General features: G+C 40.9%; 1 protein-coding gene across 7 annotated transcripts in view; it reads left to right on the top strand.

Annotated features, from left to right (window-relative positions):
- The window catches only part of ARHGEF9 (Cdc42 guanine nucleotide exchange factor 9), a 270,682-nt gene that overhangs the window by 192,366 nt on the left and 59,752 nt on the right, over window positions 1-18,564 (top strand). For all 7 annotated transcript variants that reach the window (XM_034781031.1, XM_034781030.1, XM_034781037.1 and 4 more), the window contains 2 exons: window positions 4,220-4,411; window positions 14,757-14,936. In XM_034781031.1, coding sequence (XP_034636922.1) covers window positions 4,220-4,411; window positions 14,757-14,936 — 372 coding nt within the window. The remainder of the gene's footprint in view (window positions 1-4,219; window positions 4,412-14,756; window positions 14,937-18,564) is intronic.

Below are 18,564 nucleotides of genomic sequence, written 5' to 3'. Positions count from 1 at the left end.
TAAATGCAAAAAGTAACTGTACTGCATAAATGGGGGAAAGTGAGGCTTTCTATTGCATATTTCAGTTCTCTTATCTACCATGTGGATCTCTGTGTTGTGGTTCACTTCCCAACAGCACGATTCTCTTGTGTTCCTGTGATCTCTTATCCTGGAGGAAGATCTCTACTGCCTACTCTGTGGTTGAGACATTTGGCATGTATAGCAGGAAGGATAATTTTCCCCTTATTGTTGAAAAGAACATTTTTATTCTTTTGTGTTTACTATATCATTAGACGTGCTCACAAAGAGGTGGGTATTCTCCAAAATCTCCAGTTCCTTGACCTTTAAAGCTCACTGTAGGAAGACAAAACACTGGAGCTGTGATAAAAGAGGTGTTGTTTAGCACAATGAAATCATCAGTTAGAAAAACAGAAAAAAATCTAGAAAAAAAGGTTGTGGCATTTTTTTCCCTTTGGCAATTTAAAGGGACAGTCAATTTAAAAATCATATATTGGAAACAAAATTCCTTACCCATAAATATTTAGGTTATTAAAACAGAAAGAATAGTATAAAATTAAATTTTCTCTTCACTCTTTATGCTTTTTATTTACTTTGTGCCTTTTTCTCAGCTTGGACAATGAGTATTCATGAAGTCAGTTTCATATTTATTTATAGGTAGATTTACTTTCAGGTTCTCAGTAATGCAATTTTTTTTTTTTTTTTGATGCAATGGAAAGGAAAATGTATTTATTTGAAAACAACTTTCTGTTAGGTTCTCATGATAAAAAAATTCTTTCTGTTGAGTTTGGGTTTTACAAAATGTTTGTACATATGCTAAATGTTGGGCATTATTGGAGTTGATCAGTAGAGTGGGGCTATTTTTTTTTTTTTTCTATTTCTTCTTTTGTCAAAAAATGCACTTTAGAGGGCCTTTGACAAATAGTTTGGGTTTGGAATTTTTTTTTTTTTTTTGAAAGAGTCAAATGTTTCACTTTGATCATTTTAAAACATTTTATGTCATCTTTTCAAAATTTAAAATTTGACCAATTTAAAAAAAACAACAGAAAAGGATGAAAAACATCAGAAACAGCCAAACTGGAAATAAAGAAGTGTTTTGAGTCGACTCAAAATGTTTTGGTTGATTCTTTTAACTCATCAATTTGATGAAAAAATGTTTTTCAATTCAAATAGATCCAGTTTTATTTTATTTTATGGGTTGTTCTATTCTATTAATTTAGATGAAATATATGGACCAAAGTATCAGAGGGGTAGCCGTGTTAGTCTGGATCTGTAAAAAGCACCAAGAGTCCTGTGGCACCTTAAAGACTAACAGATGTATTGGAGCATAAGCGTTCGTGGGTGAATGCCCACATGCATCTGATGAAGTGGGTATTCACCCACGAAAGCTTATGCTCCAATACATCTGTTAGTCTTTAAGGTGCCACAGGACTCTTTGTTGCTTATATGGACCAAAGGTGTTAAAATAACCCAGTCAGTGTCCAGCATTAAATAGTGTTACACAAGATACAGGGTTTGGTATATAGAGACCTCAGCCTGCTTAGTGCCATGCCAAACACACCATTCAACATCCTTTTAACCAGTTATTAAAGATACAGACAAGGAAAAACAGTTAAAGCATTTGAGACGTTAAAATATTAAGTAAGGCTTTAATTTTATCAACATCCCTTCTTCCTTTTACTGGAGAGAGTTTTAGAAGGGGAAAAAAACCCTTGTTGGACAGTCCCTTAGATGTATCAAAGATGGTAATAACTGGCCTATTGGGGGAAAAAAGAAGAAGCAAGTTAAGATGGACTGGAGCTGTTGTTTTTGCTGCTATTGTTAAAGTCCAATCCTGTTTCATCTCTGGTGGTGTTTGGGGTCAGCTGGAGCAGGTAGGTGTGACGGTGTCATCTGCATCCCTCTCTCTTTAGATTGGTCTGGTTAGGACATCCCTGAGGATTAGGGAAACGAAGGTTCAGGGTCCCAGGAAATGGGAGTTAAAGGGTGGCAACCATGATGGTGAACCTTGCTGTAGTAGTCTCTGTCTGTTCTTTCTTTCTCCGTCTGTTCTTCCTTTTAATCTGTTTTTCTATATTCTCCCCCCAAATCTCTTTCTTTAAGGACCCGCAATGGGAGTGGTGGCCAGAATAGCGCATTGCATCGTTATTTTGTCCACTAATTACGCCTAATATCTGACACACCAATTTTGGTTCATTAATTTCTGGTTCCACATCTTTTGTTTTTGTTTATGTTTTTGTTTAATTAAGCATGATTTCAACATAGTCTTTGAATTATATCAACCTGGCCTTTTTTGTTTGGCGTAATTTAGTCTCTCTATCTGGTTCTTTTGTACCTGTTTATAACATTCATTATGGAAATCAACTTGACTTGCTTTTTATTGACATTTGTTATAGGTTATTGTAACATTTTATGAACCTTTATAGACTTTTTACAATTAAGCTCTCAACTAAGGTAAATTTGTAGATCTCTGAACCAAAAAAATCCATTATTCACTCAGCTCTAATTAATAGTGCCTTTTACCCAGTTTCTAGTTTACGGCAAATGTAACAAATGGAGGGTTTTTATTAACAATTAGATTCATATACTTGCAAACACACTGAGGTTTTCCTAAGACATAAGAATTAGCTATCAACCAGATATACTTTTTATTTTGGGAGATCACTGCATATTATGTTTATTTGGTGATGAGAGGGAAGTTTACTGCTTTGAGAACATAGCAACCCTTATTTGTTGTTTTTTTGCAAGCGATGGAACTTTAGAATGTTCACTGGCCAATCCAAACCCTTTGAGAATGTTCACCAGCCAATCCAAACTCACCCTCATTCCACAAATACTTTTCAGAAATTCTGTTCATCCCAGGAATTGGCTATGGACCCTGGTGTAATTAACGCAACAGAATCCCTTGATGTTAAGGTAGGGCATTCTGACGGACTGAGGCAGGTTTTTTATGAGAAACATAAGGATCAGAAGAAACTGCAATTGGAATGAAAATCAGTATTCATTCAGACATCATATATTATAACGTTTACTTAAACCTCAATGTCCCATCAGGGTTTAGACTGAAATGAAGTTCAGATACATTCAGATTTCTGAACCAGACATACTTTGCCCTTTTCAAATCAGTCTCCTGTGGTGAAAGCAAACAGCTTATTTCTCCTTCAAAAGATTTATTCCTTTCACAGCAGATCCCAAATGGTGTTATATGAGACACAGGAGCTTTAATGATATATGCTTGAAACAGGTCTTTGTTCAAAGTGGATTGATTCTATGTATGGGTTTATTTTGGTTCAGTGACCTTTACAATGTTGATTAGACCCCATCTTCTTCATTTTATTAAATTATTATTATTTTATGTTTGGGATCAAAATTGACCTGAGGCAAAGTTATTTAGTGAGGGAATTCAGCCCTGTGCTGCAGCCATTTTGAGCCAGCCATGCTGGTGCAAAAAAATGGCTTCAAAGGGGCTTTAAGATGCTGCAGGGAACAACACCCTGGTGCAGGAGGCCTTCCTGCTAGATGCAGGGCTGGCCACAGTGTCTCAAGCTGGAGCCAGACATAGTGGATGTTCTGGAGGCAGGAGGAAGTGTGGCTGGGGAGCATTCCTAGCTATTTACCCTGCAACCACATATAGCCCATATTGGCTATGGCAATCTCAGTGCAACGTAGGGAAGCCCTAATCCTTGCCCTAACCAGCTGAACTGTTCCCCATCCAGTGGCAGCCTCAGGATAGGGAAGGCATATGCTGTTCCCTGTGCTGGGCTCTGCACTGGTGCAGGGATGAATTTAGATCTATCTATTGTAATTGGAACCTTTGCAGTTAATAATCAGCACCTTGAATATCATTAGCATCTGGAATGGCATCCCATTCAGAGCATGGGGCAGAAGTAGAATATGCTCCCCTCTAGCTTTCTCTTCTCAGAAGGAGAGTAACAGCTTTCTGCACTACCTGCAGATTTCAAGGGGCCTTCTAGATCAGACCCAGCCCCCAGGCAGTGTGCACTGCAAGAGTCTAGCCTAGAGGGAATGCAGGCATGGATGACTAGGCTGGGTCCCACATCTAAGAGGACAAGCTGCGTTGAAAGCTAAAAGTTGCTACCCTATTTTTCTTCTCTAATATTCCTCTCTATAATTTCCCATTGTTACCATGTCTATTTTTATTAATTGGGCTCCTGATGTTTTTACTAATAAATGTGTTGTCATTCCCTCTTCTTCCTCACAGCTATGGGTGAACCAAGAAGACGGAGTAGAGGAAGGAACCAGCGAAGTACAGAATGGCCATTTGGATCCAAGCGCCGACTGCCTCTGTCTCAGCAGAACCCTTCAGAACCGGGACCAGATGAGAGCCAACGTAATCAATGAAATCATGAGCACAGAGCGGCACTATATCAAGCACCTCAAGGACATTTGTGAGGTATGTGGGGGCTGTGGGGAGTCTTCAGTTGCTAGAACAAAGAAGAATAGTGTGTGACCAGGATCCAGACATCTAGACTGTACGTGAGTGGTGGGGAAAGAGAGAGAGAATCTCCAGGCTTTATCAAGAGACTTGTGTTTTATTTTTAAGTGCAAGGAAAGGTCATTAAGGGACAGGACTGGCCAAGCCATTGTATGAAGCATAACATCAGCTTCTAAAGCAATACACCCCTTCCAATCATCAACAAAAAGAAAATGAGGGCCAGCCACACTTTTTCATTATTTCACCCAGGTTTGGGGCCTGACCACAAAATGCTTATTCCTAACAATCACCAGTGACTCAAAGACCTGGAAAAAAACATGGGAAATTCCAACATTAAACAATTGTTTAAGGTTGTTGTACAGTTTGTTGTTGTTATTGTCCTTTTTGATAATTGAATTTATTTTATTTGGTATCCATAAAAGAAGAAATTGTATGAACTGTGGCTGGGAACTGCAATAGACAGGGGCTTTGAAATTCACCCATCCTCCCACAAACAGCTTTGCCAGTGCACCACAATCCGGTGCCTTCAACACGCCCCTGCTATTTCAGTCATGGACTCCCCACACATTTCTGCCAATGCAACACAATCCACACCTGCTATCCCAGTCCTAGGCTCCCCACGAAGCTCTGTCACTGCACCCTAATCCTGACTCAAAGCCCCCACTGCTATTCCAGTGCTGCATGCTCACACAGCTCTGTCTAAGCACCCTCTAGGCCTGCCTCACCCCTCTTGTGAATTTACTTTCATCCTGACTTGGATTGTCTCATTCTGTTCTAGTCTTTAGCCTCTCTCCCCACTCCCCCGCCAGGCTGATAGATATTTGTACCAAGTCATCCTGTGTTTGTAGTTGTGTACAAAACTAGAGTGAGGGCTCCAAAGTCTTTTCACCTGCTGACCTAAGCCTGGTTGAACCTGGCTTTCTACAATCGAAAATTCAGTCCTGCACTATTCCAGCTAGCCTTATCTACTGGAAGGGGATGGCTCATATCCAAATAACCAGGCTTACAATACTTAGGATGCCTGAAACCAAAGACTGGATCCTGAGAAGGTTCTGCTCCTTCTGAGGTAGATTGAGTTCCAAGCACTTTCATGTGTAGAAATCATCCAGTTGAAACCTTCAGAACCAAGATCCTGTCTGCTCTCCATGGACATTAAAGGTCCTATGACACTTCTTTGTAAAAGTAGGTGGATTGTCACTTTCATTGATCATACTTTCCTCTCCTCCCACGGCTATCCAGCTTGCAATGCAATGCCTCTCTCTCTCTCTCTGGGGGTGGCTACGTGTGTGTGTGTGTGTGTGTGAGAGAGAGAGAGAGAGAGAGAGAGAGAGAGAGAGATCTATGAGTAAAGATTGAAATGTGAACTCTAAGTAACAGATTTAGTTGAAAATTGCATTCAAATTAATTAAAAATGGGACTATTAAGACAGTGTTCTGACTTTTTTTCATACCAATTCTACTAACAAATGGCCAGATTTTTGTCCTTCAGACATTCCATATAATTAAAATTCAGTGCCAGCTACCTTTGAATGTACATGTGAAGAAATTAGGTTGTAATTAAAGCAAATTTAGTATCAGTTGCTTTCGCCTATCTTTTCTATTATGTTCACAACTTTCCTTTACTCAAAATGGCTGCCATTTCCTCTAATTTACAATGGGATTGAAACTCCACAAGGGGATTGGAGTGACTTGTGCCCTCGCTACATTTTCTCACTGTGTGAATTAAATCAATGTAGTTGTTTAATTATATTATGTACAATCTAAAGGATACCCCAGGTGGATTGTTATCAAGGTTTGAAGCCAGGACCTTGAGATCCTCAGCCAAGATCTCCTTCATGATACTACAGTAACTGTTATCTTCAGTGTGGGGGAGAACTACACACAAGTCATTAATCTCCTTCACTATATAGCACAACACCTTAATTACAGCCTCAGCAACATTAGCAAATATTCAGATTGACACATGTACACAAGTTAAGTGTGCAGTGTGTCATGTTATAACACGTGAGGTTATAATTACAATTTTGTGTTATATACTGCAAGAGAAGTTAATGTGTTGTGTGTACCATGCTTTCCTATAAGTAAGAGGCAGAAGTAAGTTCCTTGTGATGAAATGGAGTCTGTTATTGTCAGAAGAAACATGCTGTGGTGAACATTAGACTATGGTTAAGAGGCATTTCCCTTGGCATTTCCTTCTATTTAGAGTTTATGTTGCGGGGGTTTAAGGGATGGATGTTTATATATAGGGCCAGATCCTCGGGTGATGTAAATTGGTGTAGCTCCATTGACTTCAGGGGAACTTTGTTGAGGATCTAGCCCATAGCTTCTAAAGTGTATTGGGATCTGTCAGAATAAATGGTACATAGAAGTATATTGTTACCATGAACTTTGTTAGGTCAATAGAGTCTGATAAACAGTCTACAAATCTGGCTAAAATTAGAAATCAGATTCCTACTATAAGAGAGCTAGAAAGGAAATGGTTTTCTTGTTCTGCAAAAGTTTTTGAGATTTCAAAAAATTTGAAAAAGCAAAATCTCAAAAATTTTTACAAACTGAAAATCTGTTCTTTTAATAAAAAGTTGGAATCTAAACATTTCATCTCAATAATTTTGAAACATTTCCTTTAGCTTTCAATCATTTTTATTCATTCTTAATTTTTACTATAATCAGCTTATATTTCAAAATGAAAAGTCATTTCAGACTGGAAAACCAGAATTTCTCATTTTGAATATGTTGAAATGAAAAGTTTTGACAACTTCAAAACCTTTTTTCAAAATGTTTTTGAGTCAAGAAATTTGTCAGAACTGACCCTTTCCTGGGAAAAGTTTGGGTTTAGATTAATCGGCATTTTCAGAGAAAATTTTTGGTGAAAAATTCCTGATCACCTCTACTCTCTAAGCCAGATGTATCAATTTTTCTAATGTTTTCAGACAAATATTCATTGCCTTTGAGTGAAAGGAATAGCCTCTTTCTTTTTACAGCTCCTTCACTCTCTCGTCACCCGTCCTCCTCCTTTCAGAGCTTCATCCTCTCCTTAGTCTTAAAGACCTATAATCAAAGTCCTTTGCTTTGAGTTAATGCCACTGACATTTTAAAATTTATCAGTCCTGTGCCCAGCCTCTGGAGAATCAATACTGAAAAGTCCCTAATGACTTTATCGCAGAGAACTTCCTCCTCCTTTGCGTTAAACTGGTCCTGTTTCTGCTGATAAGGCAAAAATCCATCCAAAGCAGAAGGGAGATTTTTCATGCTTTTTCAAGTGTGGAAGAACCTTGGGATTTCAATTTGGGAGCAAGTCAGTTTAATTCAACTATGTCGTTTCGATCAAAGGTGTTTGACCTGAAGAAGCAGCAGCTTTACTGTGTATTGTTTCTTAGCCTCCGCTGGCATTTTTCAGTTTAACAAAAGAAAATCTGAATTTGCCACTTGCCTGCCATGTCACTGGGCTTTCTGGGGCCAGATCCTCGGCTGATGTATATGGGCATAGCTCCATTGACTTCAGTGAAGCCACATTGATTTACATAAGCTGAGGATCTGGCCCATTGTGTCAGGAGATGTGTATCTCTATGACTCTTATCTTGCTGTGAATGATACCGAATATAATTGTAGGATAAATCTTACTAGAAGGTGGAGTACCAATAAAGGGTTCAGATGCCTTTTTAAACTAGAGAAGACAGGAATGAGCATTCTCATTTGCAAATGTGATGGGTCATGCGTTGCTGGAGAGAAGCTCACCTTGCTCAAATGAAGTGTGCAAATCAGAACAATCAGTTTGCTCTGAGAAGGCTTGGAGACAGCTTAATCACTCCAGACTCTATCCAAATAAGTTGACTTGACTGCATGCTTTTGTGCTTAAGTGGAGTGTGGCTAGACTTAGAGATAGCTAGGACAGCTTGATCTCCTGTCAGCACTGCAGGGTGAGCACAGACAGAGGTGTTATCCTATGCAGAGTGAATAGTCTTCTGATAACAAGCTGATGAGGCACAGAAGCGCTGCTGACATAGGTAAACTTTACAAATCCCCCTACTCTTATTTCTAGGAAGGCAGGGACAGGATTGCATTATTATAAATTGAGTCATATGGAAGAAGAAATCTGACAGGCTTATGAAAGTCAGGACTGATTTAGTATAGAGCAGGGGTAGGCAACCTATGGCACGCGTGCTGAAGGCGGCACGCGAGCTGATTTTCAGTGGAACTCACACTGCCCGGATCCTGGCCACTGGTCCAGGGTTCTCTGCATTTTAATTTAATTTTAAATGAAGCTTCTTAACATTTTCAAAACCTTATTTACTTTACATACAATAGTTTAGTTACATATTATAGACTTATAGAAAGAGACCTTCTAAAAACGTCAAAATGTATTACCGGCATGCAAAACCTTACATCAGAGTGAATAAATGAAGACTCGGCACACCACTTCTGAAAGGTTGCCAACCCCAGGTCTCGCTGCTAACATGTAATCACAGAACATCTTCTAAAGTCAATAATAATAATAATTAATAAAGATATCCCATCTCCTAGAACTAGAAGGGACCTTAAAAGGTCATTGAGTCCAGCTCTCTGCCTTCACTAGCAGGACCAAGTACTGATTTTGCCCCAGATCCCCAAGTGGCCCCATCAAGGATTCAACTCACAACCCTGGGTTTAGCAGGCCAATGCTCAAACCACTGAGTTAACCCTCCCGCCCAACAGCTCAAGAAATGTTAGATTGCTGCAGGTCTTGGGTGAGTCAAGGCACTCGACTTGCAGCTTCCTGTCTTAAAACACACCCAATGCCAGTATGTTCTGGAGCTTCACAGGTCTATTATTTCTTATATCCAAAAAACAACATTAAAAGAACATTAAGGTTGCAAAGTCAAGCGCTCAAGAGTTAGGGAATGCCAGTGTTAAAGTTGCCTGTTGCCTCTTTGAACTGAGATTTTTCAAAGACTTGGCCAAATTTGGGTGAATTTTCAGTGGAGCAGCAAAAGGCATATCCTTGCCATAAAGGTCACCACTTTGCTATGTTGCAGGCCTTGCTCCACAGTACGGAGGCACTAGAGCCGTGGTTCTCAATGTATTTATCATTGTGGGCCAGATATGTGGCCCACAATGTGTTATGTGGGCTGCAGGTTGAGAACTACAGCGCCCCCCTCCATTAAAACTCCCCACAGACCCCTACGCTCAGCGCCCCCCTCCCAGAGACTCCTCCACAGAGTGGGGCAGGAGCGAAACCCAGCACATAGGGCCAGGCAGCTGGGACCCGAACTTCGCCCCTTGTGGGGTTGGGCAGCTGGGACCCCGGACCCCGCCCTGCGTGGGCTGGGACCAGATTTTTTTTAGCACGCAGCTGGGCCGCAGCTGTGTGTTAATTGGGCTGTGGGTTGCACTAAAGCTTCTCAACAGAACAGTTGCAAGAATTTTTTAACTATGAGCAAAACAATGTATTTCTGCCCTAGCCTCATTCTCAGAAATGGCTGAACCATTTTTCAGAACTTCATAAACAAATGTAGCTTAAGGTAGTCATCTTGCATAGAGAATTTCAGCCCAAACAGTTAGAGTTTGGCAAAGTAATAAGCAACTAAAAATAGGTCTTATAGTGGGAACTGTCAGACAACCTTAACCATATGCTGCACTCTAGCTCCACCTAGAATAGAAGACCTTAGACGGACATGGACTTTTGCAGACATATAAAAAGATATAGTCCCTACCCCAAAGAGTTCACAGTCTAAAGTTTTGATCCTGAGGTGTGCTGTACACTGGCACTTCCCTTTGAGCTAAAGGGCAGAGATACAGGGAGGAGTCACACTGTGGAGAGTCTTGAGCATGAAGATGAGGAGTTTATACTTAATGCAGAATGACCCTGGGAAGCCAGCAAGGCATTCAAACAGTGGAATAACATGAACAAAGCAGTGGGCAAGGAAGATGATTTTAGCCGCAGCATGTTGTAGGGATTGCAGATGGGAGAGTGAGAGGTAGGAAGGCCAGAGACAAGGAGGTTTCAGTACTTGAACAGAGAGATGATTAGGACATGGCCAGAGTTTTATAAATAGGGTGAAGAATACAGGGCATACTATAAAGAAGAGGTAGAAGGAGAACCAGTGGAGCCTGGACAGAGAAGGAAAGAGAGATCAAAGATAACCCTAGTGTTATGAGTAGGTCAGGGAGAAAAGGCCATGCAAGTTCTTTCACTAACATTTGCCTCTTCTCTGAGCTCACAAAACCTCTATGACACAGGAGCAAGTTTTACCAAGTGTCAGCATGTTGATGGAATTCCACCTGAGAATTGTCTTGGGGCTAAAGTGACTCTGAACATTTCATGGCAAACTTTCTACATTGCTACTCAGAATGTCAAGCTGAGTTTGTTGTTTGAGGTTGATCGTATAAGACCTCCGATGGGGAGAGCCTACCGGGAGGGCTAGTTGCTGCTGTCTTCATGCATTCTTTCAGGGAGGTGGGCCACCTTTTGCTTGCTGTTTCTTCGCCAGCCAGCACCAAATGTTGGTGGCAGTGAGTGGCCTGGGTGCAGTGTGCGGAAGAGGGCTCTTTATCACTCCCCTCCTTCAAAGGACCAAAGAGCTGAGGAGGCAGTGGCCCAGCCTCGGGCCCCTTCTCTTCCTAGAGGACATCAGACTGGAGAGTGATCCATCCCCTGAAAATGTCAAAGAAGAGGGAGTAACCACAGACCATTCCCTGTTAGATTTCATTGGGCAGTGGTGCAGAGAAGGCCCTGTAGGAGTGATGTGAATGAACTGTGTGGACAAAGAGCTGCATTGCCAAGGTGATATGTCCTAATAGTTCCAAGAAACATCTAAATCCTGACCTTATTTACATTCCTCATCCTACCGGATGAAATATTTTGAGAACCGAGCAGTGGGGATGGTCCATGAGGGGAATGAACTGGTTCATTGCTAGGAAGAGGGGAACCAACAAGCGATTTCCTGTCTAGTATCTTCTCAGTTTCATTTCCTTCTTCTGTTTTCTCTCTCCTTCTCTGTGGAAGAAAAAGGGAGATGGGTCACATCCCATGCCTCTTTATATACCAACTCCAGGGCTTAGAAAATTTAGCACTTAATCTCCTGCAAATATTCTCCAACTTTGCTATTCCACAGGGGCAACATCAAAAAATACTTTAAAAGGAGACAGTTTGTCAGCTATTTGTAGGTCTTCATTGAGCAAAGTGTTCTCCAACATCTGCTCATCAGTCAGCTATCCCTAGCCTGAGCAAACCTGATGGAATGAGTGGCAGAAAGATGACATTGTTTTATGCAACAAAAGTAAATTTACTGGAAAAACTCTGCAGCCTTCTAGCTGGTGCTTGCTGTGTATTATATGTAATCAGTGGTCTCTTCCAATTGATTGCTCACGCTGGAAGCTAGCCATCCAAACGTAGAAACCGAATACAAGAGAAAGCCCGGGAACTTTTTTTGAATGCTGCATTTATTTATTTATTTATTTATATTCCCCAGGGTTTGATAGACATCTCTATGGAAATTTGCTGCTTTACTCTCTGAGTAGCATGTGGCTTAGGCAAGCGGTGACATAGCACATGGAATGTGGAGAATATTCAAGGCAGTGGTCACAGTGAATAGCCAACTAGCAATGGCTGAAACCCATTTGTGTGATTCATCCACTGAATGATTTTATAAAAGAGGAATAATAATTCTTTCCTACTTCACAGGTGATTTGCAAGAATCAGTTCATATTGCAAAGTGCTTTGAGATCCTCACGTGGGAGTGAAAATATTATAGCAAAAATTCCCATGATTTCCCATCATTTATTTGCTATACAGCTGCCATACCGTAAAAATTGTTTGGCTGTGAATCAGGATGTTCCACTTCCTCGTGTCATTTCATCCTTAGAATGAGAGGGGGAAACCCAAGGAGATGAGTCATCGAGTTCCAAAGCAGGTCCCTGGAAGAGCTGAAACTCAGATTCATCAACTGTGTAATGTATTCCATGATCAAACCCTAGGCTAAGGGAGGAAGAGAGGATGGTCTCCAAAGGCAGCTATGGTCTGGTCTGATACGATGTTAACTAAACCGGACATTTAGGAAGTTGGCCATTAGCCAGGATGTCTCAAGTCATGTTTATAATTCCATCATCTTTTTAAAGTTGTCATTCCAGGAAACCACTTTGTGAACCCAAAGTGCAGTTTATTACCCCTTTCTAATATTTTTCATTGTTTAACTTCAGCTGTGTGTCACTAGCTAGTGGTTCATCTGCATGACTCAGTTCCCAAATTCAGCTGTTCAACTGGACCTTTCTTTATTTTGTGGGGCAAGGAAACCAAGTACAAGGTTTCAACTTACAGGGTGTCAGTTTTTATTATTTATAATTAGGAGGCCTCAAGTGAGAGTGTGGCCCCACTGTGCCCAGCAAAGTCTAGAATTTAAATAGACAACACAAGCAAATTGTGTGAGGGAAAACAGATGCCGAGAGGCGAAGTGATGTACCCAAGGTCACGCAGCCTGGCAGTAGCAGAGATAGCAATAGAACCCAGGTCTCCTTACACCCCAGGCAGTGCCCGCTGTGCTAGACTGTGCTCCTCCAACCAGTAAAGTTTAGATTTCTTGTGCCTCAGATAAATACTCAGATAAACTGGTGGGCTGGTAAGAAAGAAATGATCTGCAAGTAGGAAGGCAAATAGAGGCTTGTGTGTTCTATCCCTTTCCCATACCTCCTGTCTATCTTGTTTATTTAGATTGTAAACTCTGCAGGACAGGGACTGTCTATTAATCTATGTTTGTACAGTGCCTAGCACAACGGGGCCTGTTCTCAGTTGGTCTCTAGGCACTTCTGTAAAACAAACAACAATTAATAGTAATAATAAGAGGCTGAGGGAGAGGAAAAAAGGATGATCTGGTAGCTGTGACACTAGACTGCGATTTAGGAGAACTGGGTTCCGTTTGCAGCTATTCCACAGACTCACTTTGTGGCCTTGAGAAAGTCACTTAAACTCTCTCCACTCTGTCACATCTGGGGACAATAATTCATCCTCTTTCTCCCAGTCTTCATCTTTCTAGGCTATTTACACTATAATTTTTCCAGGGCAGGGACTGTCTTTTACTCTGTTTGTACAATGCCTAGCACAACGGGACCGCAGTCTCAGTTAGAAGTCTAGGCAGTCCTAGAATACACATAATAAATAATACATTAAATAATAAAAGATTATTTAATAATAAAACAGTAGCCAAGAAAATGGGAGAAACTTCCTCTCTCAATTCCACTGGCATAACCCCCTTGACTTTAATGCACTAGTGTAACTGAGGAGAATCTGGGAGAATAGAAAGGAGGGGAAAGAGAAATGAAAATGTTGCTGTTTTCTTCCTCCAAGATGACATTTAACCATCGGCTTTTAGCTTCCATCACTGCTGTTCCCTCGTTAGGCAGCCAATAAACTGAAACCACCATCAACCCTTTATTTTTTTGTTTTGTTTTAACATTCAGAGTTCCCACACACTGACATTTGCAGAACAGCAAAACCTCCTGCCTTTGTTTCTCATACACAGGCAAATAAATAATGGTGGGATAAACCACGTTGCGTTCCAAGTCAGGGATGTCCCATGAGATTTGGAGAGGTGGCACAATGCCTTTGCCTAGCAGTAGGTCTCAGATACCTTGTGCTCAGTGCAGTAGCAGTGGGAAGGATGGTTTCCATTAATGGAATATTCTGCAGTTTGATTGGCTGCTTCCCTGTGCCGATGACTGTGGCTGTGGAGGGGAATGAGAGTGGCCAGCCTATCGGAAGATAGACCCATGCAGCTGTCGCAGTAGGTGTGCCCTTGATCAAAGTGTGAGAATGTGGCACCTTTTCTGGGGACAATGTTTGCAGCAAGAACCAAAATGGATGGATTTGTTTGTATGGCGGTAATTTTTAAAGGGACTGACGATGGCAGAAATGAGTAACCAAATCCCTTTACAGTATGAAGGGCCAAACGTGGGGCTTGCTCCTCTCTGCAGCATTGGTAGAGATAGGAAGGCACTGAGCAGTGTTGGCTAAGCTCTTTTCAGGAGTACTCCCTTTTCACAGAAGGTGCAGGCAGAGTGCGCTGGGAGTGCGGGGTAGCTCTCTGTATTGCCCTCCCTATACCTACTTTTGAATGGATCAGCATGTACTTCACTGCAGCTTTTGACCAAGACTAGCAAGCCTATCAGGATGGCAGGGCCCTGCCCATGTTCCAAAGAAGCAGCTTTGTCATACCCCAAGGGGCCAGAGAGCGCAGGGGATAGTCACTTTTTTTGTCTGTTGCTGTTTCCAAGGTCCGTCTGGCATCATGAGTGTTTTGGGTTATTTTACAACTTCCTCCTCTTTCTCCTCGCAGGGTTACTTAAAGCAGTGCCGGAAGAGGAGAGACATGTTCAGCGATGAACAGTTAAAGGTCATATTCGGCAACATCGAAGATATCTACAGGTTTCAGATGGGTTTTGTCCGGGACTTGGAGAAACAGTATAACAACGAGGACCCCCACCTCAGTGAAATTGGACCTTGTTTCCTGGAACATGTAAGTTTTTAGAGGGAGTGAGAAGGCAGCAGCCATTTCACATGACTGGATCTTCACTGTTCTGGGTGGTGGATTCCTCAGATTACAGACCAGAGGCTACCTTGACTATTGGTTTCTTGTTGCTAGATGTGGAAATGGGCAAACTTCAGAAGTGATGCATAAGGTTATAGGACGTAGAAAAAATAGTCAGTGAATCTGCTCAACATCTTACATGTCTTGACCCAATTGCAAGGAGTTCGAGGAATGAACAGGAAGAACTGGAAGTACTAGTAATTAGTAGCTAAATTATGATTTCCTAGGCATCACTGAGTCTTGGATAAATCTCATGACTGGAATATTGGTATAGAGGGGGATAACTTGTTCAGGAAGGACAGGTAGGGAAAAAAGGGAGGAGGTGTTGTATATATTCTTGATGTATAATACACTTGTTCTGAGGTCTAGGAGGAGGTGACAGGCAGACCAGTTGAAAGTCTCTGGATGAAGATAAAAGGGGGGGGGGAAAGCAGGGACAGCATCATGGAAGGGGTCTGCTACAGACCAACAAATAAGGAAGAGAAAGTTGTTGAGGCATTTCTAGAACAAATAACAGAAAAACCAAACCACAAAAACTGGTAGGAATGGGGGGCTTTAACTACCCAGACATCTGTTGGAAAAGTAATATGGCAAAACACAAAATTTCCAATAAGTTCTTGGAATGTATTGGGGACAATGTTTTGTTTCAGAAAGAGGAAAAAACCAAGGGCACAGCCATTTTAGACTTGATTCTCACCAACAGGGAGGAATTGGTAGTGAATCTGAAGGTTGAAGGAAATTTGGGTAAGAGTGATTATGAAATGATAGATTTAGTGATTCCAAGGAAAGGAAGGAGTGAAAGCAGCAGAATAAGGAAAATGAACTTTAAAAAAGCAGATTTTAACAAACTCAGAGAACTGGAAGGTAAGGTCTTATGGGAAGAAAATCTAAGAGACAAAGGTGTTCAGGAGAAATGGCAAAGATACGGTATTAATGGCGCAACAGCAAACTATCCCAATGCAAAGGAAAGACAGAAAGAACAGTAAGAGGCCAATATGGCTCCATCATGAGCTATTTAATGACCTGAAAATAAAAAAGGAATCCTTCAAAAACTGGAAACATGGGAAAATTGCTAAGGACGAATACAAAAGAATAGTACAAGAGGTTCTGACTGTTACATCACTTATTCCTCTGTGCGTCAGTTTCCCCATCTATAAAATGGCTATACTACTTACCTGACAAATGGATTGCAACGCTTGATTAGCTAATTTTGGTAAAGTGATTTGAGAGCCACAGTTCCAAATGTATTATATAACTACAAAGTATCATCATCATCAGTATCCCTCATATCAAAGTGCAATCTAATCTAAATCAACCAATAGAGTTCCACAGAAGTGAAATAGGGCTATATAGAAATTATTCATATAGAATTTAATAAAGAATGAGATCTTTTCCTTTGTCTTTTAAAATCACACTGTGGTATATAAGAGATAGAAACCTTTATTCAATATTACAGGATGGTTTAAAAATGTTGCAAAAAGGTTATCATTCTCTATTTAATTCTGAAGGCCTTTTCCAGAAGAGGAGATTATTATTATTATTTATTGTTATTTATTATTATTATTAATAATAATAAATACATAAATACTAATATAATAATGTGGCTACCCTCCAAGCTAAATTTCATGTCTGACACTTTTTAAATGATTTTTTAAAAATCAAGAGTTTTGGCAGGGATAGAAACCTTCATGCTCCAGGGCATAAGCTGATCTCTGACTAATATAGGTTTGGAAGACTCTCCCAGTGGGCATGTTGTCCTGGAATGGCCTTCTGCAGGGTTTCTTGCACCCTTCTATGAAGCCACTGGTACTGGCCACAGTTAGAAATGGACTATTTATCTGAGCCTGTCTGGCATTTCCTACATACCTATGTTCTTCAGGTACAGGGGATACCAAAATTTAACTGTATGGAAGCAATTTGGGAAGCTCAGACAGCTGATAGGTAAGGTCCCATGGGAATCAAGACTGAGGGGAAAAACAACTGAGGAGAGTTGGCAGTTTTTCAAAGGGACACTATTAAGGGCCCAAAAGCAAGCTATTCCGCTGGTTAGGAAAGATAGAAAATGTGGCAAAAGACCACCTTGGCTTAACCACGAGATCTTGCACGATCTAAACAATAAAAAGGAGTCATATAAAAAATGGAAACTAGGACAGATTACAAAGGATGAATATAGGCAAACAACACAGGAATGCAGGGGCAAGATTAGAAAGGCAAAGGCACAAAATGAGCTCAAACTAGCTACGGGAATAAAAGGAAACAAGAAGACTTTTTATCAATACATTAGAAGCAAGAGGAAGACCAAAGACAGGGTAGGCCCACTGCTTAGTGAAGAGGGAGAAACAGTAACAAGAAACTTGGAAATGGCAGAGATGCTTAATGACTTCTTTGTTTCGGTCTTCACCGAGAAGTCTGAAGGAATGCCTAACATAGTGAATACTAATGGGAAGGGGGTAGGTTTAGCGGATAAAATAAAAAAAGAACAAGTTAAAAATCACTTAGAAAAGTTAGATGCCTGCAAGTCACCCGGGCCTGATGAAATGCATCCTAGAATACTCAAGGAGCTAATAGAGGAGGTATCTGAGCCTCTAGCTATTATCTTTGGAAAGTCATGGGAGACGGGAGAGATTCCAGAAGACTGGAAAAGGGCAAATATAGTGCCCATCTATAAAAAGGGAAATAAAAACAACCCAGGAAACTACAGACCAGTTAGTTTAACTTCTGTGCCAGGGAAGATAATGGAGCAAGTAATTAAGGAAATCATCTGCAAACACTTGGAAGGTGGTAAGGTGATAGGGAACAGCCAGCATGGATTTGTGAAGAACAAATCATGTCAAACCAATCTGATAGCTTTCTTTGATAGGATAACGAGCCTTGTGGATAAGGGTGAAGCGGTGGATGTGGTATACCTAGACTTTAGTAAGGCATTTGATACGGTCTCGCATGATATTCTTATCGGTAAACTAGGCAAATACAATTTAGATGGGGCTACTATGAGATGGGTGCACAACTGGCTGGATAACCGTACTCAGAGAGTTGTTATTAATGGTTCCCAATCCTGCTGGAAAGGCGTAACGAGTGGGGTACCGCAGGGGTCTGTTTTGGGACCGGCTCTGTTCAATATCTTCATCAACGACTTAGATATTGGCATAGAAAGTACGCTTATTAAGTTTGCGGATTATACCAAACTGGGAGGGATTGCAACTACTTTGGAGGACAGGGTCATAATTCAAAATGATCTGGACAAATTGGAGAAATGGTCTGAGTTAAACAGGATGAAGTTTAACAAAGACAAATGCAAAGTGCTCCACTTAGGAAAGAAAAATCAATTTCACACATACAGAATGGGAAAAGACTGTCTAGGAAGGAGTATGGCAGAAAGGGATCTAGGGGTTATAGTGGACCACAAGCTAAATATGTGTCAACAGTGTGATGCTGTTGCAAAAAAAGCAAACATGATTCTGGGATGTATTAACAGGTGTGTGGTGAGCAAGACACGAGAAGTCATTCTTCCGCTCTACTCTGATCTGGTTAGGCCTCAGCTGGAGTATTGTGTCCA

This window comes from Trachemys scripta, chromosome 9 (genome assembly GCF_013100865.1).
Source record: "Trachemys scripta elegans isolate TJP31775 chromosome 9, CAS_Tse_1.0, whole genome shotgun sequence".
Taxonomy (NCBI): Eukaryota; Metazoa; Chordata; order Testudines; family Emydidae; genus Trachemys; species Trachemys scripta.
This window is presented reverse-complemented; position numbering and strand designations above follow the sequence as displayed.